This window comes from Protopterus annectens, chromosome 10.part0, assembly GCF_019279795.1.
Source record: "Protopterus annectens isolate FY-2018-M chromosome 10.part0, PAN1.0, whole genome shotgun sequence".
NCBI lineage: Eukaryota > Metazoa > Chordata > Ceratodontiformes > Protopteridae > Protopterus > Protopterus annectens.
Window position 1 is genome coordinate 1,830,958,958 of NC_056744.1, and position 27,701 is coordinate 1,830,986,658.

The following is a 27,701-nucleotide window of genomic DNA, read 5'->3' on the forward strand; positions in this document are numbered from 1 at the left end:
GCATTCTGTACAGCTAGCTCGTTAGTCAGGTCTGACCATAAGCTAATCACCCTTAACATCCACATCCCACCCCCACCCCCCAGTAAAGAAACCACCATAAAAAACTTCTCTAAAGCCAACTTCATGCTACTCAAGTCAGAAGTGACAAACTTCATGACACCCATGCAGACGGGAACTGAAAGTTCAACTGCTGAATCCTACACTACGGCACTGTACGAGCACATCCACTCATGCATGAATCGTGCCATCCCAAATAGAACCAAAATGCTCTCATCCAAAAAAAGGAAGCCAATCTGGTGGTCCCCTGCCATAAACAAACTTTACAACAAAAGGAAGAAACTTTTGCAGAAAAGAGGAAAATCCCAGGATGCAAAAACTCCCTTACTAGCCTCAGTAAGAAACTGAGATGCCTCATAAAATCCTCCAAAGCTAGTTATGAAAATAAAATTGCCAAAGATTCCAAAGACAACCACAAAGCATTCTATAATTATGTCAAGAATCTAAATGGCAATGCTCAGATCTGCTCTGAGCTAAAACAGAATGGCATTAAATATACTGATCCGAAGGATATTGCCAATATCCTGGCAGATCGATTCAGTGCCAACTTCACCCCACTTTCACCCCCTAAATGGCCCATCTCAATACCGGAAGATTGCCAAATTCCAGTAATAACGGCCACACAGGTACAAAAGCACTCTCTAAAGCCAAGAATACAGCATCCATGGGACCAGATGACATCCCGGCTGTGTACTACATGAACTACAATATGAACTGGCACCTCACCTAAGTGTCATGTTTAATCATAGCCTCACCTCAGGTTTCGTGCCCACTGAGTGGCAGAGCTATAGTTATCCCAATCCACAAGGGGATCCACCTTGGATCCCGGAAACTACCGTCCCATCAGTCTGACCAGCCTTATCTGCAAGGCCATGGAGCGTATTATCATGGAACTTATAAACAAAGACATTGGCAACCTTCAAACACTGGACCCCACCCAGTTTGGGTTTGTGAAGGGCCGATCTTGTCTCCTGAACCTGATTGACTTCTTTGAATCAGTCTCCAGAGCCATGGACAAGGGTAAGGTGGTCCACACAGCCTATCTAGACCTTGCCAAGGCCTTTGACACCATCCCCACTCTGGAATCATAGATAAACTTACTAAGTTGGGCATTAATCCCTATGCCACCCAATGGGTTGCTAAATGGCTTACTGATAGAACCCACACTGTAAAAGTAGCCGACTCCAAATCCAGCTCCAGACAAGTGACAAGTGGAGTACCTCAGGGTTCAGTCCTGGGGCCGCTCTTGTTTGGCATCTACTTCTCTGAAGTACAGGTCAACACTAAGGGACTCTGGCTAACAAAGTTTGCAGATGACTGCAAACTGGGAGCCATTACTGAATCCCCAAATGATGTGGATACTCTACAAAAGGGCCTTACAGAAACAGATGCTTGGTGCCAGAGCCATGGGCTCAAGCTCAATGCCAAGAAATGTATTGTTATCCCCTTTGGGAAAAAACATGTATCCATGAATTACCATATAGGTGGCAGTACACTAAACACAGAAAGTGTGATAAGAGACTTAGGGACACAGGTGGACAGTGGTCTCACCTTCGATAACCACATTGCCACAACAGTCAGGAAATCCTTCTATGTGGCACACCTCATCACGAAGGGCTTTTCATCCAGAAAAAGGAGGTCATTGTCCCACTGTACTCATCCCTCATTAGACCCATTATAGAATACAATGCCCCATTTGGTATGTACCTCTCAAGACATCTGCAACAACTGGAAAGGCCTCAGAAATACCTCACTAAAAGAATCACAGGCCTAAAGCAGATGCCCTATGCTGACCGCCTTAAAAAACTCCAGCTATACTCTGTCGCATATCGTCTACTCAGAGGCGATCTCTGCTTAACATACAAGGCCATGTCAAACCCAGAGCTGTTGGACATGCTACACTTAAAGAAATCCCAATCCCTCAGAGCTACACGCTCCAGGGATCTAGACCTTGTCATCACAATAAACAAAACATGTTGGAGGGATAGGTTCCTGACCCAGAGACTCCCCAGACTCTGGAATAGATTGCCCATACATGTCAAGCAGAGTGCCTCTTTGGACCTCTTCAAGAGGAACCTTGACGATTGGATGGGAGAAAGGAAATTCACCCCAGGGATCACGTCAGTCGCCCTGCTAGACAGGGGTCCAGGAAAGTAAATAATGTGGGAAGAAATATTCAGGGAATTGTTATGGCTAGGCTTGTATAGGCCCTAGGGCTGATAGCCTAGTACTAACCTATGAACCTATGAAGCATTTCTTTTTGATTGATGTGCAGATTCCTTTGATCTGCAGTCAATATGCCTTGAACGCACTGTCCTGCCATGTGTGCCCCCCAGGCGTAGTCTGATGCATCTGTTGTCATAGTTTGCCTGGCTGGGGGCAAGGTGAAAGGCTGACCCTTGTTGAGGTGACATGCCTGTGACCACCATAGAAACTCCTGTTGTAGGCAGGGAATGAGAGATATCATTGTGTCCAAGCTGTGGCTGTGTTGAGACCATACGCTTTTTAGGTACCACTGTAATTTCCTCATATGCAACTTTGCACATGGTATTAGTAATATGCAAGATGCCATGAAGCCCAAGGCCTGCAGAATTTTTCTTGCAGGTAGTTGGGTCTTTGTTGCCATTGTTTTGAAATATTGAGTCAGTTGTAGTTGTTTGTCTGGCGTCAGATAAGCCTTCTGGGCCGTTGTATTCAAGCTGGCACCCAGGAATGTCATATTTTGTGAGGGTACTAGTTTTAATTTCTTTTCGTTTTCTGTGTACCCCAGGCAACTTAGAAGATGTTTTACAGAAGCCAGATGTTGTAAGAGGATGTCCTTGCTTTCTGCTTGGATGAGGCAGTCGTCCAGGTATGGGTATATTTGAATTCCTCTTTGTCTGCAGTATGCAATTGCTGGTGCCAGGCATTTTGTGAAGACCCTGGGCGCAGTAGATAAGCCAAAGGGCAGTGCAGAGAATTGGTAATGGGTTGAACCTGCAATGAAACGGAGGTATCTTCTGCAACTTTGTCTGATAGGGACATGCAGGTAAGCCTCCTTGAGGTCCAACGTTGCTAGCCATGCTTCCTTGCCCAACATGGGAAGTAGCTGCTGTAGTGTTAGCATCTTGAATTTGGGTACTTGTAAGAAGGTGTTTAGAACTGAAAGGTCCAGAATTGGTCTCCAGGCATTGTCCTTTCTGGGAACTAGAAAAAGTCTTGAGTAAAATCCTTGGCCTTGCTCTCGAGTAGGTACCAGGTGAATGGCTCTCATGTCCATGAGAGCTGTAATTTGTTTTTGTGCCTCTGCCCATTGATTTTGTGGCAGGTTTGGCATTCCTCTTTTTATTGGCAAGGTGTGAAAATGGAATCTGTATCCTCGTGAAATTATGTCTAGGACCCATTTGTCCTTTGTGACAATATGCCAGTTGTCTGAAAAAAGTGCAAGTTTTCCTCCCAAGGGGGCTGCCAAGAGAGTGTTGCTTGGCCAGATGAGGTGCAAGTCATTGAGTTTGCCTTCTGGTAGTTTGAGACCTGTCTTCTCCTCAATTCTGTGTTGCAGTGCCCCACTGGCGAGGTTTGTACTGGGCTTGTGGTTGCCCTCTGCCTCTTGGACGTCTGTATTTACCCCTCTGTGGTCTGTCAGTAGCTGGAAAGGACCAATTTTTTGTTGGCCAATTTCTGCTGATGCGAGGGGGCTGTACCTGTAGGAAATCTTTGACTATCTGCATAGATTTTGCCTTATCCTCCATTTTCTTTGACTACTTTCTGCTTTAACTCCAAAAAGAACATCCTGCTGTAAGGGAGCATCTAGAAGCTTTGCTTTAACATGATCAGGCAGAGTTTGTTCCTTTAACCAAGCATGCCTACGTATAACAGACCCAGTGACAGCTGCTCTGCAGGAATCCTCCAAAGAATCAAACCCACATTGTAAAGTATGTTTGCCCACCTGTTCAGTTGCACGCAACAGATCCTGCATTTCTTTCAATTCAGACTGTTGAGGGAGTGTGCTCATTCTTTGTTTTAACTGAGAGATTAGAAATTGCTGATACTTTAGCATGTGAAATTGGCAATTTAGTGCCCTCATAGCTAGAGTGGCTGAGGTGTAAACCTTTTTCCCCCACCTGTCTAGTGCTCTGGAGTCCTTTACAGAGGGTACAGGATTTTTTGCCATAGAAGCCTTAGCCCCTTTGGGACCCTGGAAGATACTCTCTGGATCAGCAACAGGGCTTTTATAAAGAAATTTGTGGGAATCAGGCACTCTATAGTATCTGTCAGGTTTGGCCGGAGCAGGAGGTAGAGAGTCTGGGTTCAAACTGGATTCTAAGTAAACATCACCCACAATGTCTAAAACTGGGGGGATGGCAAGTGGTCTGTGCTGGGGGAGTAAAAGAAACTCTCTGAGCCTTTTCTTTGAGTCAGAGTAGTCCTGACCTTCCCAGTGAAAATGTTCCCTCATAGTGTGTAAAGTTTCCCCAAAGGAGTAGTCTTCAGGAGGAGAAGCTGAGGGAATGGAATCCTCAGCATCAGACTCTTCATAAGGGGAGGAGTAATCTTGGTCCTCTGAGGAGCCTCAGGAAATGGACACTTGTTCAGAGGATGCATAATCTTCCTCTTGTCTAGGCCTTTTGTCAGGAGGGGGTTGGGAACCCCTGATTAAAGAGATCAAATCTTCAGTTATTTTGAGCATCTGTTTCTTAGGCATGGGACCTTGAACAGGGGACTGAAGTGCAGTCCTTTTAGGTTTAATAGGAGTCTTCGTCTTAGGATACGTTTTAATGGTGAGCGTCGTCGGTCTGAAGACGCCTTCAGAAACCGAAGGTGCTTCTGCAGCACCGACATCTTTTTCAGCAGTGTCGTTGGTAGGGGCTGAACAAAATGGCTACGTCGGCCTGATACTTTCCACCAAAAGTTCCGAAGTGGTCTCGGGTTCCAGATCTGCGGTAGTCAGGGGCTGTGTCAGAGCCTCACTGAAGACCGGTGAACCGGAGACCGGACCAGCCGAGGCCTCGGAGTCTGGCTTGGGTCTAGGCTGCCTGTCCTTATCCTTTCGTTTTTTGTGCACGCCGGTAGTCGGTTGCTCCGACGGCATAGTGTAGTTAAATTTTCTACTGAAGTAGTGTCGTGCGAAATCAAAGCATCTTTTTATAGTACGCTTATTAAACCTAGCACAAAAACGACAACTAGTGACGTCGTGGTCTGGGCCTAGGCAAGGTATGCAATAAGAACGAAAATCCTTATGAGGTATTTGCTTCCCACAAGAAATACAATTGTTAACTTTTTCTGACATCGGTTTGAGGCAAGAAAAGTTTTCCCAACAGGGTACTTAGCTTTATTGAAGACTTTGGTCTGAAATTCGAGTTCGAAAATCTCAGGAGTCGGCCGACCGGCACTTGCGAACTGCTTCTGCTTCGGGCACTGCGCGGCAAGAAAGACTGAAGAAAATGGTGTCAGATGCATTATATATACCCCTGGCGCACTGACGTCAGGGAAGAAGTGACAGCAACTGATGCCGGACCAAGACTTTGGAATTCCGGCCAACTGCGGGACTGCCTGACGACAGGATAACCCAAGTGTGATGACTGCAGCAGGGTAACACGATGAACATCCCATCAGTTTTTTTAAGAACAGGTTCCTTGGAAGCGGAGGAAAAAAGCATCCAACAAGGCAGCAGAAACAGGAGGGACAATTGAGGGCTTAGGAGACTCCCTACAGAAAAGTTCATACTATCTCTGCTGGACAGTTAAGACCTGATTGCAGTCCCACTTAAAGAACTCCATTATATGGAAAAGGTATCTCCAAAGGAAATCTCCTGTGAGAGAGAATCAGGACTAACATAGTCGTCCTCTCCAGAACCACAGTCTAAAAGACTGGGAATCTGGGAAGAACAGACTAAAGATGATTCATCAGAATCATCAACTACATCAGATGAAACCTGCTCCCTAGGTCTTTTAAGAGGAGTAGAAGCCCAAGAGGTAGCGGGAACAGTGAACATCCCCCCGGGGGGGGCTTCAAAGCCAAAAGAGCATTAAACGAACCCTGTGTAAAATCCTGCCATTCATGCTGAGGGTTCTTAGGAGCAGGAGAAATATGCTTAGTTTTCTGCTTCTTTTTTCAAGGGGCGTCAGCCCTAAAGATAGTACAGTTGTGTACTTACCATAAGTGTAGATGGTCGAGTGTATTCACTGTTGCAGTCATCACACTTGGGTTACCCTGCCAGGGATAGCCCTCAGTCGACCCTAATACCAGAGGCTTAGTAATTCTGCGTCGGTTGCTGTCGCTCCAAGACTGACGTCAGGTCATTAGTGGTATAAAATCAGGCAGCCGACACCATTACATCAAATTTTCCTGCCCCAAAAGTCAGGAGCCCCCAAATAGGGAGCTAGGTTATGGTGGAAGAACATCACCAGTAGAAAGTAAAAAACAAACATCCTTGTACAGAGAGAGGAAGAGAGAGAGACAAGGGGGCTAGAGGGAGGGAAAACAGGACTGCAACAGTGAATACACTCCAACATCTACATTTATGGTAAGTGTGCACAACTGTACTTTATGTATACTACAACAGTGAATACACTCTGACATCAACATTTATGGTAAGTGTACACAACTGTACTTTATGTATACTACAACAGTGAATACACTCTGACATCTACATTTATGGTAAGTGTACACAAATGTACTATGTTCCTAGTGTTTCACTGTCGCAGTCATCACACTTGGGTTGATTCCCAAAGCTGAAGTAAAGGGTGGAGGCAGTCAAGAAGAGTTGGGGCTGGCTAATATGCCCTGCAAGACTGTGGTTGCCAAGCCTGCCCTGGATTTGGAAAAGATAGGCAGGTGGTAATGCTTGGTGAAAGTCTGAACAGAATTCCATGTTGCAGCCTCCAGAATGTCCTTGGTAGGGACCCCCTCTGAGGAAAGCTGCAGAGGTGGAGGTTGCCCTTGTGGAATGTGTCCTGACCCCCCTGTGGGATTGGTTTCCCGTGGTGTTTGTAACATAAATGGATACAGTGTGCTATCCATTTGGAGATGGTTTGTTTGGATATGGCCTTGCCCTCTGCCCCTGCTGCAAAGCCGACTAGCAACTGGTCAGTTTTCCTAAAAGGATTAGTCCTATCCAGGTAGAATCTGAGCTGTCTGTGCAGATCTAGAGAGTGGACAATCCTTTCCCCCTTATTTTGAGGCTTGGGAAAAAAGGTGGGCAGATGAATAGATTGGCTGAGAGTCACACTGGACACCACTTTAGGCATGAAGGTTGGGGTTAGTCCTAAGGGAGACCCTGTCAGCATGAAAAATGATGAAGGGATTCACAGCCATGAGTGCTTGTAGCTCTGAATCTCTTCGAGCTGAAGTGATGGCCAGAAGCAAGGCTATTTTCCAAGAGAGGAATTTTAACTCTGCTGAAGCTGCAGGCTCAAAGGGGGATTGTGTGAGTTTTTCCTTTTCCAACACAACATTTAGGTCCCAAGCTGGGATAAGAGCTCTTCTGGGTGGCCTTAAATTGTTAGCCCCTCTTAGGAACTGTTTGATAAGAGGGTGAGAAAAGAGAGGTGGGCTCTGTGCTGTAATGAGCAAAGATGGCAGAGGCATGAATTTTAATAGAAGAGAAGGATAGGACCCCTGTGTAGTAGGTCTGCTAGGTAATCCAGGATGAGAGCCAGGGAGGGCTGTGCTGTATCATTTTCCTTAACGTGGATCCAGCTGCAATATCTTTTCCACATAGCAGCATAGGATTTTCTAGTGCTGGGGCATCTGGCCTCATGTAGAACATCCAGGACTTGCTTGCTTAGGCTGGCAACTGGAGGAGAGGTCAGGGAATAAGCCAGGCTCAGGGTCCGCAATTGTGGATGCATGAATTCTCCATTCTGCTGGGTGAAGAGATTTGGGATCTGAGGTAGTGCCCTTGAGGCAGGGGTGGCAGACTGTGCAGCAGTGGGTACCAGTGCTGGCATGGCCACTCTGCGGCAATCACAATTGCTTTTGGTTTTTCATCCCTTATTTTGAGTAGTACCCTTGTGAGTAGAGAAAGAGAGGGAAATGCATAGATCGAGAGGTTTAACCATTGGAAGGATAGGGCATCCACTTTCCAGGCCTTGCTGCGAGGTTCCTTGGTGCAAACTTTGCTGAGCTGGTGATTGTTGTGGGAGGCAAACAGGTCCACCTTCGGGGTGCCCCATTTCTGGGTTACGAGGTTGAAGGTGTTGTGGTCTAGCTGCCACTCATGTGGGTCTAAGAGGTTTATGCTTAAGCTGTCTGCCAAAGAATTTTGGGAGCCTGGCAGGACTTGGGCTAGCAGTTGAATTTGCATGGCTGAAGCTGTGTGCCAAACGTCATGGCTAGCCTGCAGAGGGAATAGGAGTGAGTTTCTCCCTGCTTGTTGATGTACCACATCAATGTGGTGTTGTTTGCTTTGATCAGCAGAGATTCCGGGGATAGTAGGGGTCTGAAAGCTGTCAGAGCGTGCTGAACAGCTAGCAACTCTTTCTGGTTGATGTGCAGATGTATTTGATTTGGGTTCCAATGGCCCTGAATGCACCTGCCATCCAGGTGTGCACCCCAGGCATAATCTGATGCGTCTGTGGTTAGGGTCTGGGTGCCGTGGGGTTGTGAAAAGGGAAGGCCCTTCTTGTGGTTGCATGCTGCTGCCCACCATAGAAAATCTTTCCTTAGACAGGGTATGACAGTTTCCAGGTCCTGAGTGTTGACACCAAAGGCTTTTTAGGTACCATGCAGTCTGGCATACGGAATGAGTAGAATGCAGGAGGCCATGAACCCTAAAGCTTGCAGGATTTTCCTTGGGGATAACTGGGTTCTGGCGGCTAGTTGAGAGAAGTAGCCTGTCAGGTAGGCTTGTTTTTCTGGAATAAGGAATATCATCTGGGATGCTGTGCCCAGGCTTGCTCCCACGAATAACATTTTTTGAGTGGGGACTAGTTTGGATTTCTTTTCTTTTATAGTGTACCCCAGGGAGGTCAGCAGGTCCTTTACAAAGGTCAGGTGCTGTAACAGCTTTTCCTGACTGCCTGAATCAGGCAATTGTCTAAGTTTGGGTAAATTTGAATATTTCTTTTTCTGCAAAAAGCAATGGCAGGAGCCAGGCATTTTGTGAAAACTCTGGGAGCAGTAGATAAGCCAAAGGGAAGCACAGAGAACTGAAAGTGCATAGATCCTGCCCTGAAATGTAGAAATTTCCTGCAAGAATCCCTGATTGGGATGTGCAGATAGGCCTCTTTTAGGTCTACAGTGGCTAACCAGGCATCCCTGGACAGCATAGGAAGAAGCTGCTGGAGGGTGAGCATTCTGAATTTTGGTATCACCAGGAAGGTGTTTAGAATTGATAGATCGAGGATTGGGCATCAGGTGCCCTCTTTTCTGGGTACCAGAAAGAGCCTGAAATAGAAACCTTGGCCTATCTGGTCTGCAGAAACAGGCTGTATTGCTCTCATGGAGAGCAGAGAATGGACTTGGTTTTGGGCCTCTGCCCAATGGTTTGGAGGAAGATCCAAAAACCCTTTTGGGATTGGCAGTGTGTGGAAATAAAATTTGTATCCCTAGGGCACAATGTTGAGTATCCATCGGTCGTTGGTGATGGAAGCCCAGTTTTTTTTGCATGAAAGGAGAGTTTTCCTCCTAGGAGCACAAGCAGGAAGGCAGAGGTAAGGGGTGCAGTTGTAAAGTCATTGTGAGTTCTTTCCATAAGGGGGTGGCTTAGGACTCCCTGCTTTTGAAGTGGAGGACCTCCATTGCTTAGATCTTTGCATTCCCTGGGGCTACTGTCTGGGGGGGGGGGGGGGTCTGCTTCCCCTAGGTCTTGTCTGAGCTGGCCTTGAGGGGGCTGGAAAGGACCAGTACTTGGGGGGGGGGCAATGCCTACTGAACCTCGAAGGCTGGACCTGCAAGAAGTCTTTAACTGTCTGCATAGATTTAGCTTTTTCTTCCATCTTTTTAAGACCGCTTCTGCCTTCATGCCAAACAAATTGTCTTTGTGCAACTGTGCGTCCAATAGTTTTGAGTTGACATGGTCTGGCAAGGTCTGTTTCTTAAGCCAAGCATGCCTTCTAAGTACAGAACCTGTGACTGCTGCCCTGTAGGATGCTTCTAGGGTGTCAAAGCCACATTACAAGGTGTGCTTAGTAATTTGGTTAGCAGAATGCATAAGCTCCTGTAATTATTTTCTGCACAAGCTAGAAAGGTAGATAATTTTTGTTTAAGGAGTTCCATAGTAAGTTGCTGGTATTTCAGCATGTGGAACTGACAATTTAGTGCTCTAAAGGCAAGAGTTGCAGAGGTGTATACCTTTTTAGCACATCTGACTAAAGCTTAGGAATCCCTGTCCGAAGGGGTGGGATACTTGGCTGTGATTGCTTTTATTCCTTTAGGTCCCTGGGAGATTACCTCTAGGTCCGCAGTAGGATTTTTTAAAAGAAATTTGTGTGAGTCAGGGAGTCTGTAATACTTGTCAGGTTTCCTGGGAGCAGGTGGTAGGGTGTCAGAAGTTAGGCTAGATTCCATGAAAACATCATCCACAACATCCAGGACAGGAGGAATATCTAAGGGTCTGTGCTGTGGTAAATCTAAAAATTCACTGAGTCTCTTTTTGGACTGAGGATAATCCTGACATTTTCAATGGAAATGTTCTCTCAAAGTATGTAGGGTTTCACCAAAAGGAAAATCCTCTGTAGGAGAGGCAGAGGGAATGGATTCCTCTGTATCTGAATCCTCATAAGCAGACAAGGGCATGTCTTCATGTTCTGAAACCTCAAGAGTCGTCGGACTTCTGGTCAGATAAAGCTGCTGGGGACAAGTCTCTTTTTCTTTTAGAAGGGGTAGGCTGGCTTCCCCTAATAAGCATGATAAGGTCTTCTGCCATTTTAAGCATTTGAGATTGAAGCAGGTGCTTCAGTTTGGGTCGTCAGTTTTTTTAGGGGTAGTTTGTACTCTGGGCCTTAGAAACTCAGTAGTTTTAGAAAGAACTGAAGAAGCGAAAGAAGTCATCGGTTTGTGTCGAATACTGGTAGTGTGAAGAACTTCCTCGGAAGTCGGTGCCTGCTCAGTGGCTCTAAACCCACCCAAGGTAGACACATCCGCAGGATCCTTAATCAACGAAGAGTCAACGAAGAGTCTCGAGGCATATCGGACTCCGAACGGGTCTCGGTAGTGGCCTGCAAATCCATAGAAGCAGGCATCAGGGGCTGAGAAAGCCCCTCACTGAGTACCAGCGAACTGGCGACTAGCTTAACGGAAGCATCGCCGGCAGTTTTGGACCTGTGCGGTCTGTCTCTGTCTTTATCCTTATGTTTTTTCAGAAGATCAGTAGTCGGATGCCTTACCGAAGCCATTTCGGAATATGGAGATCGAGAGCGAAAGAATTTAGCTACGATAAGGGTCTAAAGACATATAGTTCTGGCGTTGAACAAAGCACAAAACCGACAGTGAGGGATGTCGTGGTCTGTGCCTAAACAGGTGGCGCAGTAAGAATGGAAATCTCAGTGTGGTATTTGCTTTCCACAGGCAAGACAATGTTAACATTTTCTGACATCAGTTAGAGCAAGAAAAAAGGATCCCCAATGGGGTACTTAGCTTTAGAAGACTTCAACTTCAATTTCGGAAACGAAAAACTCAGGTAGCGGCTGACTGACACTCGTGCAAACTGCTTCTGCTTCGGGCTCCTCGGCAAGAAAGACTGATGTAATGGCATCGGCTGCCTGATTTTATACCACTGATGACCTGACGTCAGTCCAGGAGCGACAGCAATCGATGCAGAAATACTAAGCCTCTGGTATTTGGGCCGATTGAGGGCTACCCCTGGCAGGATAACCCAAGTGTGATGACTGCAACAGTGCAACACGAAGAACATCTTAGGAGATTCAGACCCCTGCATCCATTCAATGACTGTAGCAGGAACCGCCTCCCTAACACAGATTTGTGGAACACCCCCTCTAGGCCATTTGAAAATCTGCTAAACTGCTGCAGTTCCCCCGAACATCTGAAATGGACGTTTGCAGGGCCACTGGAGACATGCAAGAAGCCTGACCCATCTTGGCCTCCAAAATGGTAGTGGCAAAGGAATCTTAATGAAAAAAACGGGCGATCCTCCAGACTTTCACCAGTCTCGAGAGAGACATCCAGTGGAGGTAGCAGAGCTGAAGAATCCAACTGAGTTTTCTTGGTTGTTGTCTTGTCTGACAGCTGGCATTTGGGCCGGGATGATTCTGCCACAGTACCCTGAGCCAACAATTTAAGATGCTGGTTCTCAAGATAAACGACTAAAGAGAAGAGGCAACTATGCAAAGTCTTTGGAACAAACGCCTGACAAATAGGATCATAGGAGGTTACTAGGCTAATGGCCCTGGGGCCCTTACAAGCCTAGCCAAGAGTTTATCCCCAAAAAAGAAACCTCAGTCAGCACCTGTCACTCATGTCAATGATGGACAAAGGTGGAACCCCTGGGACAAATTTGTGGTTTCTCACCCACTCATCAAGGTTGCGCTTGAAGAGGGTCAGTGAGATACTCTGACATGTACGGGAAGTTTATTCCAGAGATGGGGCAGCCTCTGGCAGACAAACCTGTCTCTCCAGCAGGTTTTGTTGATGTCGCATATTAGATTTAGGCCTACTGAGCGGGTAACGCGTGAGGAGTTAGACTTACGAATAAGGAGCCTCTCTAGTAGGACAGGGTCCGATATTGCCTTGTAGGCGAGACAGAAATCACCTCTGAGCAATCTGTATGATACAGAGCAAAGTGATAGTGATTTAAGCCTGTCCACATAGGATAGGTGGTGGAGGCCATGGATTCTCTTTGTGAGGTATTTCTGTAGCCTTTCCAGTTGGTGCAGGTGTCTGGAGAGGTACATACCAAATTGGGCATTATACTTAATTATAGGTCTAATAAGGGAGGAGTACAGAGAGATAATGACCTACTTTTTTCTGGATGCAATCCCCTTACTTATGAGATGAACCAAGTAAAAGGCTTTTCTGACCAACGCCATCACATGATGGTCGAATGCGAGATTGTTGTCAACCTGAATACCCAGGTCTCTCACCACAGGTTGTGTGCTTACAAGGTTGCCGTTGATGAGGTAATCAGTAGGGGTCGTATTTTTGCCAAATGGTACGATAATACATTTTTTTGCATTTAACAAGGCCATGACTTTGGTACCAGTTATTTGCAGCTGTAAGACCCTCTTGCAGTATATGTTAACATCAGTTGGGGAATCAATGACAGCAGCCAACTTAGTCACCCACAGGCCCTTTATCTTTGCGAAGTATATCCCAAACAGTAGGGTCCCAGACATACCCCTCAACTGTCCAGACTTTTGCAGAATGTCGAGATTTCTGGCTCATATATTTGGTCTGTTCTTTATAAAATTTGTCATCTTCTGGCAAATCACTGGGATGATTTGAAGACTGAAGTCACTAAATAATGTCATACATCTGAGTTTCAGACTTCATATCCTTCAGAAAATGTATATTAAAGAAAACTCTATTACCCTAACAACTTTCTAAGTGTATAAGAGCAATGTTTAAAACCTGTCCCTATGTTTGCGTCTTTGTCCCCCCATTTTGTTGGGTTTTGTCCAGATTTCTTGCACAAAGAGGTTGAGAAGTATGGTCCTAGGACAGATCCCTGGGAAACACCATTACTGACAGGTCCGCTGTTGGAGGTGGCAGCACCTATTTTGACCTTGTGGGTCTTACCTGTGAGACAGCTGGCCACCCATCTGACTAGATAGGGATTAACACCAAGTTGGGTTAGCTTTTCGATGATGCCAGAGTCGGGGACTGTGTCAAGGGCCTTGGCCAGGTCAAAGTAAGCTGCATGTACTGACCTTCCCTCATCCAGAGCCTTGGTGGCAGTCTCAAAGAAGTCAAGTAGGTTCAATAGACAAAATCTGCCCCTGACCAATACGAACTGGGTGGGGTTGAGTGCTTGGAGACTGACTATGTCCTTGTTTATGAGCTCCATAATAATAATACGCTCCATGACTTTACAGATCAGACTTATCAAGCTAATGGGATGATAGTTTCTAAGGTCAGTAGTGGTACCACCTTTGTGCAAGGGGGATGATAATGGCAGTACTCCACTCTGCTGAAATTAAGCCTGTAATTAGGCTGTGGTTGAATAGGGTGCTCAATGGAGAAGCTAGTTCTTGCTGGAGATGGTGCAGAATGCAGCCTGGGATACTTGACAAGACATATGGTCGTGAAAAGCACCTAAGCAAAACAAACACTGCTCGTGACGGTCCTGTGATGTCCCTCTTCTGGGACAGTAAACAAACAGCCTCAATCCTCACCACTGACACTGGTGGGGAACATTCACTTAGAACACAAATAGATACACACAGTATTTTCAGATGCAGCACAATTTCCTTTAAGAGCAGACATGAAGCACACTCCAGTACTGGGGCTGGACTTCCTCTTCAGGCCCCAAATAAGACCCCACCTTTCTCTCTGCAGAAATCAGTGCTTTGTGTCCCTGTTCCATGTAGCTGACACACACACTCTGAGATTTGATGTTCGCACACACAAACACCTGGGAAAGGTTAGCACAGATTTACCCACTATGCACCTCTGCACAGACTATAGGGTAGGCTCACCGCCACCATTCAGCTTCTTTAAGGCTCTTACCAGGGTACCCAATTACTCATAGTCAAATTAATGCTTTTAACAAATGGTACTGTTAACCAATCGGCACCACTTTCAGGAGCGTGATGCTACAGTGCACCTAAATAAATACAAGTACTCCCAAAGGTTAAAATATTTTCTAAAAGACTAGCCACAATGAAAGGTTTAGATATATTTAATAAATAATAATACAAAAACATCAAAATACTGAGTATCTTTTTACAACAAACACCTATAAACATGGGGTTGCATGTTATTTCAGTAATGACAACCATCTAAAGCCAAGGTTCACACATCACCAAAACCCTCAGATCTGAAGAATGAGAAAGACTCGTGCTCTACTTACCCCCGAAACATACCAGGGTAAGACCGAGAAGAAAAAAAAACAGTGTGACTGTTTATTCTAAGAATCAGGAAAGAGACAGACACATGGTACCAATACCCTTTACTAACATTCCACAAGCCCGCACCCTCCCCACTAAAACAGATGCCTGACTACTGAAAAAATCTGTTGCCAACATTCTGGCTGACAGGTTCAGTGCAAATTTCTCCCATCCTTCACCCCCAAAAGAAGAAATACTTATCCCAGCTGAATGTAATCTCCCTGTCATCTCAGATGTCCAAGTGAGAACCGCCCTAAACAAAGCAAAAAACACAGCATCAATGGGACCTGACGGTATCCCGGGTTGCGTGTTAACTGAACTCCAAGAGGAGCTAAACCCACACATAAAAATGCTATTTAACCTTAGCCTTACTTCGGGATATGTACCTGAACACTGGCGTACAGCAACAGTGGTCCCACTCCACAAGGGGGGTGCCTCTACAGACCCTGGAAACTACCGCCCCATAAGCTTAACTAGCCTGGTCTGCAAAGCTATGGAAAGAATCATTATGGAACTTATAAACAGAGACACAGGGGACCTACAGACACTTGACCCCACCCAGTTCGGTTTTGTAAAGGGCAGATCCTGCCTTTTAAATCTGGTTGACTTTTTCGAAACAGTTACTAGAGCCATTGATGAGGGCAAAGCAGTCCATACAGCATACCTGGACTTGGCTAAGGCCTTCGACACAATACCCCACTCAGGCATCATAGATAAGCTCAACAGCTTAAAAGTAAACCCTTATGTCACTAGATGGGTTGCAAACTGGCTAAAGGACAGAACCCATAAAGTTAAAATCGCTGGAGCAATGTCATACTCAAAGCCAGTCACAAGTGGTGTCCCACAGGGATCTGTCCTGGGACCCCTCTTGTTCGGCATTTATTTCTCAGATGTTAAAGCAAACATGGGAGGGCTGTGGCTGACAAAGTTCGCAGATGACTGCAAACTAGGTGCCATAGGCGATACACCAGCAGACACACACATCCTACAAAAAGGCCTCACAGATAACGGACAACTAGTGCCGGAGTCACGGCCTTAAACTAAATGCCAAAAAATGTATAGTCATCCCCCTTTGGGAAAAACAAAGTACCCACAAATTATCACATAGACAGCAACCCACTGAGTACGGAAAAAGTAATCAGAGACCTAGGGACCCAAGTCGACAGCGACCTCTCATTTGACACCCACGTTGCCAAAGTGGTTAGAAAAACACTCTACCTTGCACACCTCATCATGAAGGGATTCACATCCAGATCCAAGGATGTCATTGTACCCCTATATTCCTCCCTCATCAGACCCATGATTGAGTACAATGCCCCATTTGGTATGTACCTCACCCGGCATTTGCAACAGCTGGAGAAACCACAAAAGTACCTCACCAAGAGGATCAAGGGTCTCCAACATATGTCTTATTCTGCCAGACCAAAGAAACTTCAGCTCTATTCAGTAGCATACCGCCTGCTCAGAGGTGATCTCTGCCTGACGTACAAGGCCATGTTCAATCAGGATCTGATGAACATGCTCCACCTCAAAAAAATCCAAATCCATCAGGACCACGAGAGCTAAAGACTTAAACCTCGGCACAAGTATGAATAGGACATGCTGGAGGGATAGATTCATAACCCAGAGGCTTCCCATGCTTTGGAACAAGATCCCAGTTCATATTAGGCAGAGCCCCTCACTGACTCTCTTCAAGAGAAATCTTGAGTGGATGGGAGATCATAAGTTTACCCCAGGGGTCACATCTGTGTCACTGCTAGACAGGGGCACAGTAAACTAATTCTATTATATAAGGGGACCTTCATTGTGTCACTACTAGACAGAGGCACAGTATTCTAAATTTATTCTGTACATTTTTTGTACCATTTCATGGGGTGGCAAAAGCCACATCACTATGGCTAGGCTTACAAATGCCCCAGGGCAGATAGCCTAGTACTATACTATGAAACTAAAAGGCTGCTGTCAGTTTTCAGCTATAATCCAGGGATATATTACAATTTCAGCAGCAATGATCGCCATCACTGACATCTATTAAGGTTTTGTTTCACGTATGTTTTCTGAAGGGTAGTTTTATAGGTCGGTCGGTGTCTGGAGAGCTTAGGTTCCCAGTAATACTGCTTCATCATCTATGATGGATTCCTGTTACCCAAGAACAACTCTCATTTGTTGGTATTCATGGAAGAAGCACGGCAGCCCATCAAGTTAAACTTTTTAACACTAACCATAACAATGCTATCCCCATACTTGTAGGTTCTAGCATGACTCTGACACTGTTTTAGGAATACAGCGACTCCGCTGCAACTCCTGCAGGACCTGCAGCACTGAGAACCAGTACATCTCACAATACGTGGAACAGCAGACATTGGCCTGCATAATATTTCTACTGTAGTGTGGATTTATTTCAATGTCCTCTCTGAAGAGAAATGTTTCAAGGTTGTCTTTATGTAATATGGACTTCTGGCATTCATGTGCGAGCTATACCTGACTTTGTTTCAGTTTAAGTTCAGTTTTATCAGGTCTACAGTATTTGGATACTACCTGAAAAGAGGGTGATAAATGTCTCCATCGGTACACGATCTTCCTGGAGTTTTACCTCACCAAATGCTGCTTCTGTGCTGTACAGGAAATCCTTCCTGCCAAGGTTTACTCACTCATTTGGAACATAGGCAAAGAGTTCATCCCATAATATTAAAAATTAATTCACAATAGTAAAACTACTGGAAATAGTAAGACAAGGAAGGAATAACCATTACGGAAGACACTTCCAGGGGCAGTTAAGTCCATATGATATAAACATACAAAAATAATCAGTTTTAACATGACACTCAAAGTCACTTCAAATTAAACATGAGTACAAGAAAGTTGTAAACCATCTGGTAAGTATTAGAACAAAAGATAAGAATTACCTCTTGCGCCAAATAGTCCTCCTGCATGTACTGTACTGGAATGTTCCGGAGTTTTTCCATAGTTTCATACATTCCTTGGCAGTCTCGAAGCTTCTCTCTTGCTCCCAGTGTGCTTCGCAGCAACACTAGCCCAACCCTGAACACGATCTTCACACCTGAGGCAGAAATAAGAAAAAAACAGAACTAACACTAGAACTCAAGGAATTACAACTGAGAGCCTTTAGCAACTATGTTTACCTTTCATTTTCACTTACGACACTAAAACACACGTACCGGACTAGCCTAGTTTTATTTCAACACTAAGGACTAGTGTCAAAATTCATACTGTTAGCTATGACTAACACTAGCTTCCCTTTTTATCATGTTCTTCTGCATGGAAAAAAAGAAAAAAGGAAGTTATGTCTTGCCATAATGTTCCATCTGTGTTGTCTACCTTCACTTATCCTTGACTGTGAGTTCAGTTATGTAACTTGGAACTGACTCGACAGTTCTTCCAGCTTGCGCCTTCCAAAAACTCTTGAGCTTAGCTTTATCCATAATGATCCTCTCAGGATTACCTCAGATCGAGTTTGCACTGGAAAGCCACAGACAGGAAATTCATCAAAGACCACATCTGTATTCATAAAAGGAGAATCCAATCTACTGGGATAGATCTGTTCCACCAAGAAGCCCGAAAGGCAGGGGGAAGGTGGGTGGGAATGTCAAAGATAAGTGAAGATCGACAACACAGATGGAACGTTATGGTAAGACATAACTTTTTCTGATGCCACTCTTCACTTAATCCTTGACTGTGGGACAGAGTCCTCAGCTACCCAAATCTTGGGAGGTCTCATGAAGTACGTTCCTGAGCACCTCTGAACCAAGTGATGCTCATCCCCTAGAGACCAAATCCAGCTTGTAATGAGTAATAAAGGTATGTGGGGATGCCCAAGTAGCCACTGGGCAGACATGGTCTACAGAAGCTCTTGAATGAAAAACTGCAGAAGCTGCAATTGCTCTTGCAGAATGTGCTTTTTACAGGGCCTGGTAGTTGCACTTTTTTTGTATAAATGAAGGTTATACAATCTTTAAGACATTTAGTCAGACTTACCTTAGAGAGTGGTTTTATCCAAAGTAGCTGAAGAAAAGGAAACTAACAACTGGTCAGATTTTGTGAATTCTTATTTTTGTGAAGGTAAAAATGTAATTGTCTGTGAACATCTAGTAAATGTAGACAATACTGATCTCTGTTTGAAAAATTGGGAAAAATACGGGAAGTTGTACCGTTTGGTTGACATTTGTCTCAGAAACTATTTCTGGTAGAAAGGATGGGCTGGTTTTCAAGAACACTCTGTCTTTATGGAAGGTTAGACAAGAAAGCTTGCAAGATTAAGGCTTGTAGTTATGAAATTCTCCAGGAAGAAATAATTGCAACTAAAAATAAAGTTTGCCAAGATAAGTACTTCAAATCACAATTTGCAGATGGCTCAAATGGGGAAGGTACTAAGGACTGTAATACCAGATTCAAGTCCCACGGTGGGAGGGGTGGGGTGGGGGGTGGCTGAGCATTAAGGTCCCCTTCAGAAAGCTTTGCAAAGTTTGTGGGACATCAGAGCTGCATCATTTAAACCATCAGAAAAGTTAGAAATTGCAGTCAGATGCATTCATACGGTCAAGAAGGACACTTGCACATAGAAAAGCTGTGCTAAGAATTCTAAGAACTTAACAAGTGGTGCAGAAAATGGGTCGAAGTTATTCTCTGTAGCCCATTTTGAAACCTTTTTGCCATTTGCTATTATACAGTCTTCTAGTCAAAGGTTTATGGGGAGCTAGAATAATTCATTGGACTCGGGCAGTCGGACAATTACACCAGGCAATCACTGAAACTGGAGAAGCCATGCAGTGAGCTTGAGATTTTGAAGATTCGGATGAACGAGTCCTTCTGGATGGGACCAGAGGTCAGGAGTTGGATCCATGAGCCAAGGTTTCTGAATTAGGTGAGGCCGAAGAAAGGGAAACCATATTTACTGAGGCCAGAATGGCACAATGAGAATTATTCTGTTCTTCGACCTGCTGGCTTTCTTCAGAAACTGGGAAATAAAAGGCATCAGTGGAAAGGCATACAGTAGGCCAGAGGGCCGATCGTGAAGGAGAGCATCTCTCAGTGACTCCCCTGGCATAGGGAACAGGGCAAAACAGCTGCTGCACTGGTTGTTCAGGGGAGATGCAAAGAGATTGTTGCACGGCTGGCTTCAGTGATGGAATACATTTTCCGTCACCATCAGATTGAGAGACCATTCGTGAGGCATAAGGATGCTTCTGCTCAATTTGTCCGCAATCATGATGGAGCTCCCCAGAATATACATTGCAGTTAGAAAGCAGTCAGATGAAATTGCCCACTGCCATACCATGAGTGCTTCTTAACAAAGATGGTAAGATCTAGTTCTCCCTTGATTGTTGATGTACACCACTGATATATTGTCCGTTTGAATCACAATCATTGCCATGGTGAGGGTTTCTTGGAATGCTTGCAACGCCAGGAGCACTGCCCCTTATCTCTAGAACACTGATGTGCAAATTGGCCTCCATCTGGGACCAAGTGCCTTGGACTCTCTTTCCCAAATAAAGCCCCCCTACCCTATTTGGGTCACATCTGTGGTCACTATAGCTTGGGGTTGAGGAGGGACAAAGGGTCGGCCAGACAAAATTTTGTTAGAAAGAATCCACCAATTCAGTTCTTTCTTGCACAGATCGGTGGTTAATACCTGATGGGACACTGTCTGATTCTGTAAGGAGCACAACAGCCTTTGTAGGATTTGCATGTGAAATCTCGCTAGGGGAGCTAAAGTGATTGTGACCGGCACTGACCCTAGGGTTTATAACAGTCTTGCAGTCACTTTTTTGCTGCGAATAATCTGTCTGACTTCTGATTTTACTCTTTGAAGTCTCTCTGGTGGAAGAGACGCAATACAGGTGTTTGTGTTTTGCATCGCTCCAATAAATTCTAACTGCTGTGTTGGCTCTAGTGGGATGTTTCGTAGCTTACAGCGATACCCAGCGATGAACAAGTTTGTAGAACATAGTTCCTTGCCACAACAGTAGATGCCTGGTAGGAGCAGTAATGAGCCAGTCACCTAGGTATGGAAACACGTGGAATCCTTGCAGTCTGAAGTGAACTGCGACCACTGCCAAGCATTTGGTGAACACCCTGGGGGCTGTGGTGAGACCAGCGGGCAGGTCTCTGATTTGATAATGACTGGCTCCCAGCTGGAAGTGCAGGAATCTTCTGGAGTGCTTGTCCATTTTTATGTAATAATACGCATCTTGAAGATCTCCTGAGCACATCCAATAATCTTTTCCTAAAAACGGAAGTATAGACTGAACCGTAACCATCCGGAATTTTGTTTGCTGAACTGACTTGTTCAACACACTGAGATCCAAAGCTGGTCTCCAATCCCCTGTTTGCTTTGTCACTAAAAAGACTCTTGAGTAAATTCCGGATCCTATTTGATCTGATGGGACTGCTTGGATGACTCTTTTGTTGGGCAGTCTTTGAATTTCCAAGACTGCTGCATCCCTGAGATTGGGTGGAATGTCTATGAGTTCCTTTTTGGCTGTCTGGGTTGTTTTGAAAAAGGGATATTATAGCCTCTGGTTATAATTCTCTGCACCCAATTCTCCGTTGTTATATCTAGCCAGGCAGTAGGTGTAGGGATAAACGTCCACCGACTGCCTCCAGAGGACGACAATCGGGCTTCCATTCAGGATTGCTGACAGGAGCTACCAGGGAACGAATCCCTGGAACCCTGATTCTGCGGGTCGCCTATGCCTTGTGGACAGAGTCTTCCATTATAACTCCCCCCTCTGCCCTGGGGGGAGTCGTTGCCACCTGAGCCCTGGGAAAGGTCCTTGGGACTTTTTGAACCATAGCTTCCCACTCCAGTGATTGCTAGAATAAGACCATTGAGGAGTGGAAAAGTATATGCCCACGACAGAAAGGGTCTTTTCATCCTTCTCACATCTGGCAAGGGTCTCTAACTTTGGGGCCAAAAAGGGATGTTCCGTCAAAAGGAGCATTGATGAAACAAGACTTGGCTCAATAAACTCACATAAGCGCATCAAGGCATGTCTCCTCATGGCTTCATCAGAACCCTCTTGCCCTAGTCACCCCTTCGGCTGCGTGTGCAATGAGTCTCATGGATGAATTACTTATGGAATCAAGGGTTGCTAACTTTAAAGCTACTTTATCCTGCATTCCCTCATTTATGGCTCCTGTCAGAATATCTGATAACTCCTTTATCAGGTCTTTTTGTAGTCTCGTAAAATGTGCCACAAAATTCAAGGACCTCAGCGCAAAGGTTGATGAAGCATACACACGATTCCTGAATCTATCCCATCGTCCTAGACTCTTTTGTTAGGAGGATGGATAGTTGAACTTTCATCAGCAAGTTTATTTTTTTTTTTGTGGCTGCTGCAACCACCATGGCATCTACTGGTATCCCTTTAGGCTGATGTTAGTGATCCTCAGGAGCTAACAAAATGCGGTCCGGTCTCTCTGGGATTGGTTCAATGGAATCAGGTATCTTCCAAGTACACTGCGCAATCAGTTTAATAAGGTCGTCAGTGGGCGGAGAGATCCAAGCAGTAGATGGTCAAGCACAGAACGCCTGCAAGTATATAGATTCCTCGAAGGGAGGCTGATGGGAAATCCAGCCACCCCTTTACTTCAGGATTTCTGATATGTCTCCAAATGAGACATCTTCCAGGAGTGACCTTGGGGAACCTTCCCCTTCATCAAAATCAATATCTTCTGTGTAAGATTCTTCAGGGGAGTCCAAGTGCTTCCTCCTGCACTTTCTCTTCAGTGGCACCTCCTCGGTGGGATTGGCTGGGGAGGTGTCTGAAGAGGACATAACCACCACAGTTGAATCCTGAGGTTTCTGTGTCCGCTGTCCCAGGTCAGAGGCTGGTGGTAGCTCTGGGCAAGGGGAAGGACCGGGATATTGGCTCAACAGAAGTGGTATCGACTGTGACTCCACAGAGGACAAGGCCCTCTCCATGGCCTGAAAAGCAGGCCCCCCACAGAGGAATTAGAGCACAGATCTGAGATAGACTCCCTTGGAACTGTGGTCCCACCCCGCATTGAAGAAGCCGCCCCCAAAGCTGAAGCTGGAGTCGAGCTCACATGTGCCGACGCCCCGAGGAGTATGGATGACTCTGACAACACCGGATTGGATCCATGCTCCCCAGAACTGACAGTGAAGCTTCAAACCAGAGAGGTCTCCAGATCCAACAGAACCAAAGAGCTCAGGGTAGTAACTGGTGCCAGACATGATGATCTAACTGGCACTGATGCAGTGGAAACTGGGACTGTTGGAGCCGGGAAATCTGAAGGCTAAGACAGAGTCAGAGAAGGAACAAAAACCGGTGATGAAACAGGGAAGGTTCCAGAGCTAGAGCTAGGATCCGATGAAGAAGCTAACCACCTCACCACCAGAAGCTGGTCCACCATCCTCATAACATCAGATTCTGTAAAGCTCTTAGTGGAATTTACCGAACAGACTGACTGAAATCTAGATTCTTTCCAAGAAAGGACTTGGAGGTCGGTCTATGAAAGGGTCTACAGATGGGAAGTATCTTGTTCGGGCTCTACCTTTAAAAGAAAATTCCTTGGGTACTAAATCAGATGGAACCGTGGAATGAGAAGGCACCAAAGGTGCTGTGTCCAAAATAATTATAGGTACAGACATTCTGCGCAGTAGGCAGAAATGATGGCACCGAAGGTTCAATCAATTCCCCTTTTGGTTCCGAGGAAACTATAGGAACATGGGACATTTTAGTCAACTTAGCAGGTGGTGCCAATGAAACTGTCAGAACCGAACGGCTCCTCTTCTTCAATCCTTCATGTTTACTAGAAGAAGACAGGGAGCTAACATCTGTTTTAGTCTTTAAGAAAGCAGATATGGCCTTGTCGAAATCAGATTTTATAAGCCCCTTTAGTGTTAACCTGCTTTTTCTTTCCACAAGGCCCCAGTGACTGAAGCTATGACAAACTGCAGTCTTCTTGAAGATAAGATCCGTCAGAATCTGGCAACTTTTTATCACACTTCAGGCATCTTTTGAAGCCAGAGGTTCCTCTAGCTTTGTCTGCCATATCAGGAAACGCACGTGCGTGCGCAGACACACACACACACACACACACACACACACACACACACACACACACACACACACACACAGAAGAAAGGGAAAGCAAGCTATAAGTTACATAGTTAGGTGGAAAGGAACATAGCAACAATGGTATGGAAGGTTGACCTTAGTGGTACCAACAATGGTATGGAAGGTTGACCTTAGTGGTACCAACAATGGTATGGAAGGTTGACCTTAGTGGTACCAACAATGGTATGGAAGGTTGACCTTAGTGGTACCAACAATGCTACTGAACGGTACCATAAAGGTAGTTGGACAGAAAGTGAAAGCAATGGGACTAAAACACAAAGTGTTTAAAAACAGAGCTTAGACAAGCGAGGCAAACAAGACAACGAGTAAGAAACAAGTGCAAATGAAAGAGTTTGCTCTAGAGTTGACAGGAAAAGCGCATCTAGCACTAAAATCAGCAAACGAAGTCTGAGGTAATCCTAAGAGGAGCATTATGGGTAAAGCTAAGCTCGAGAGTTTTTGGAAGGTGCGAGCTGGAATAATGGCCGAGTTGCTTCCGTGTTATGGAACCAAACCCACAGTCAAGGATTACGTGAAGACTGACATCATCAGATCAAACAATTTAGACCTGCAGACAACTAGCCAGGAAAAGAACACAAAATACATAAATCAAATAGTGTCAGAATACCAAACTGGAGACAATTAAAAGACATGCAAATCAAAGTCACAATACCAAAAGTACAGTTTTGTAACTACCATAAATGTAGATGTTCGAGTCCTAATAAAGCTGCAGTCATAACAGATGGGTTTTCCCACCGTCAGGCGGGTCCTCGGTCGGCCAAATTCCAAAGTCTAGGTCCGGCGTTGGATGTCGTCGCTTCTTCCCTGATGTCAGAGCAACAGGGGTATAAAAGAACCAGCAGACGCCATTTTCTTCAGTTTTTCTTGCCCCAGATGTCAGGTGCCCCCAGAAGGAAGGCAATACATAAATGTATGTAATAATGCAATGCAATATAATCAAAAAACAGAAGTTGCAATCAAATACACCATAAAAGAATACCCCAATCAGGTTGTATGAGGAGGTGTTAGCCATTAGGCCTGTCCCAAGAGGGGAAGGAGGGAGGGAAACCTGGACTGCAGCTGTATTAGCACTCGAACATCTACATTTATGGCAGGTACAAAACTGTACTATGTTCATCGTGCATACAGCTGCAGTCATAACAGATGGGTAGAATACCAAAGCTAAAAAAGGGGTGGTAGGCACTAGGTGGAACTAGGAGGAGCCAGGATGCCCTGCAAGACTGCAGTGGCAAAGCCTACTCTAGATTTGGAGTATAATGGTAGGTGATAGTGCTTGGAGAAAGTATGTACAGAACTCCAAGTGGCAGCTTCCAAAATATCTTTGGTAGGAACCCCCCTGAGGAAGGCTGCAGAGGTGGCTGTGGCCCTTGTGGAGTGAGATCTGATGCCTGCAGGTTCAGTTTTACCATGAAAAGAGTAACAAAAGCGTATGAGTGGGCTATCCATTTTGAGACTGTCTGTTTGGAAATAGGCTTCCCTTGAGCTCCGGTAGCATAGGACACAAAGAGTTGCTCTGATTTTCTGAAAGGCTTTGTTCTGTCCAAATAATAACGTAGCTGTCTATGAATGTCCAAGGAATGTAGTAGTCTCTCCCCTTTGTTTTGAGGATTGGGGTAAAAGGTAGGTAAGTGGATAGCCTGATTCAAGGCTACCCTGGATACTACCTTTGGCATAAAGGAAGGGTTGGTTCGCAAGGATACTCTGTCCTGATGGAAAATGATGAAAGGCTGCACAGCCATGAGGGCTTGTAGTTCAGAAACCCTGCGAGCTGAGGTGATAGCCAGCAGGAAGGCTGTTTTCCAGGACAAATATTGCAATTCTGTTGAGGCAGCTGGCTCAAAGGGAGGCAAAGTTAGTTTTTCTAGAATGAAATTGAGGTCCCAAGCAGGTACTGGTTGTTTCCTTGGGGATTTTATATTCTTAGCCCCTCTGAGGAACTGTCTTAAGAGGGGGTGAGAGAATAAAGGAGGATCAGTGTTGTATTCTGCAGAAATGGCTGAGGCATGGATTTTGATGGAGGATAATGAAAGTCCTCTGCTTAGCAGCTCAGCTAGGTACTGTAATATTTGAGGTAAATTCAGTATTCCAGGGTTCTGGCCCTTTTTCTCATTCCAAGCACAAAACCGTTTCCATTTTGCGGAGTAGGCTTTTCTAGTAGAAGGTCTTCTGGCCTCCAAAATGACATCCTGCACCTCCTTGGAGAGTAGGGTCTGTTGTGATGCTAAGGAATATTCCATGCGGCTAGATTGAGTGTTTTCAGCTGACTGTGAAGAGTTTTGAAGTTGTGCTGAGTCAGTAGAAGAGGCATTAGAGGCAGGATCCATGGTGGGGAATGAGTCAGGTTCCTCAGGAGTGGGTACCAGTGTTGTCTTGGCCAGTCTAGAGCAATGAGAATCATCTTTGGTCTGTCTGCTCTGGTTTTTAATAGAACTTTGGGCAGCAGATGAAGAGGTGGAAAGGCATAAACTGTCATTGTTGTCCAACTGAAAGAGAGTGCGTCCACTTTCCAGGCCTGTGGATGAAAGATCCTTGAGCAGAATTTTGCCAATTGGTGATTTCTGTGGGGGGCAAAGAGATCTATGTCTGGCCTTCCCCATGCTTGAATTATCTTTAAAAAAACTTGAGGATGCAACTTCCATTCGTGTGGGTCTGTCATATTTCTGCTTAGGTTGTCTGCCAGCGTGTTTTCCTTGCCTGGCAGGAACTGTACTTGAAGCTCGATTTGCAATTCCAGAGCCATGTTCCAAAGAGACATGGCTAACCTGCATAGGGAGTATGAATGGGTTCCTCCCTGTTTGTTTATGTACCACACGACTGTGGTGTTGTCTGTCCTTATCAATAGCTGGCCTGGATGCAGCAGGTCTTTGAAAGCTGTAACAGCATTTATTACTGCTAGCATTTCCTTTTGATTGATGTGTAGGTGCTTTTCTTTTTGGGACCATTTTCCCTGAATGCACCGATCTGTCATGTGCGCCCCCCAGGCATAATCCGAGGCGTCTGTTGTGATGACTTGATTTGCTTGAGGCTTGCAGAATGGTAGACCTGTGTTTCTTTGGCATGCTTGAGCCCACCACAGAAATTCCTTTTGCAGACATGGAATCAGTGGCATTATTGTCTCCAAACTGGCTGTGTTGAGACCACAGGTTTTTTTAGGTACCACTGAAGTTTCCTCATATGCAGCTTTGCACATGGGATTAGTAGGATGCAAGATGCCATGAATCCCAGAGCCTGCAGGATTTTCCTTGCAGTCAGCCTGGTGAAAGTTGCCAGTTTTCTGAAGTATTGAGTTAGTTGCCCTTGTTTCTCTGGCATGAGGTAGGCCATCTGGGTGTTTGTATCCAAGCTGGCACCCAGGAAAATTATTGTTTGAGAGGGTATTAGTCTTGACTTATTTTTGTTGACTGTGTATCCGAGAGATTTCAACAACATTATTACATATGCCAGGTGTTTTAGAAGTATGTGCTTGCTGTCTGCTTGGATCAGGCAGTCGTCCAGGTATTTGTATCCCTTGAAGTCTGCAGAAGGCAATTAC

The 27,701-nt window shown here is 45.3% G+C and overlaps 2 protein-coding genes across 2 annotated transcripts in view; both read right to left on the minus strand.

The window, feature by feature from the left end:
- The window catches only part of TBC1D10B (TBC1 domain family member 10B), a 68,639-nt gene extending 50,445 nt beyond the window's left edge, over positions 1–18,194 (minus strand). Inside the window, exons 1-2 of the mRNA XM_044087090.1 lie at positions 18,188–18,194; positions 17,951–18,105 (exon numbers count right to left, since the gene is read on the minus strand). Coding sequence (XP_043943025.1) covers positions 17,951–18,105; positions 18,188–18,194 — 162 coding nt within the window. The remainder of the gene's footprint in view (positions 1–17,950; positions 18,106–18,187) is intronic.
- CD2BP2 (CD2 cytoplasmic tail binding protein 2) overlaps positions 1–27,701 on the minus strand; it is a 1,650,073-nt gene that overhangs the window by 1,561,692 nt on the left and 60,680 nt on the right. The gene's annotated exons all lie outside the window — the stretch shown is intronic.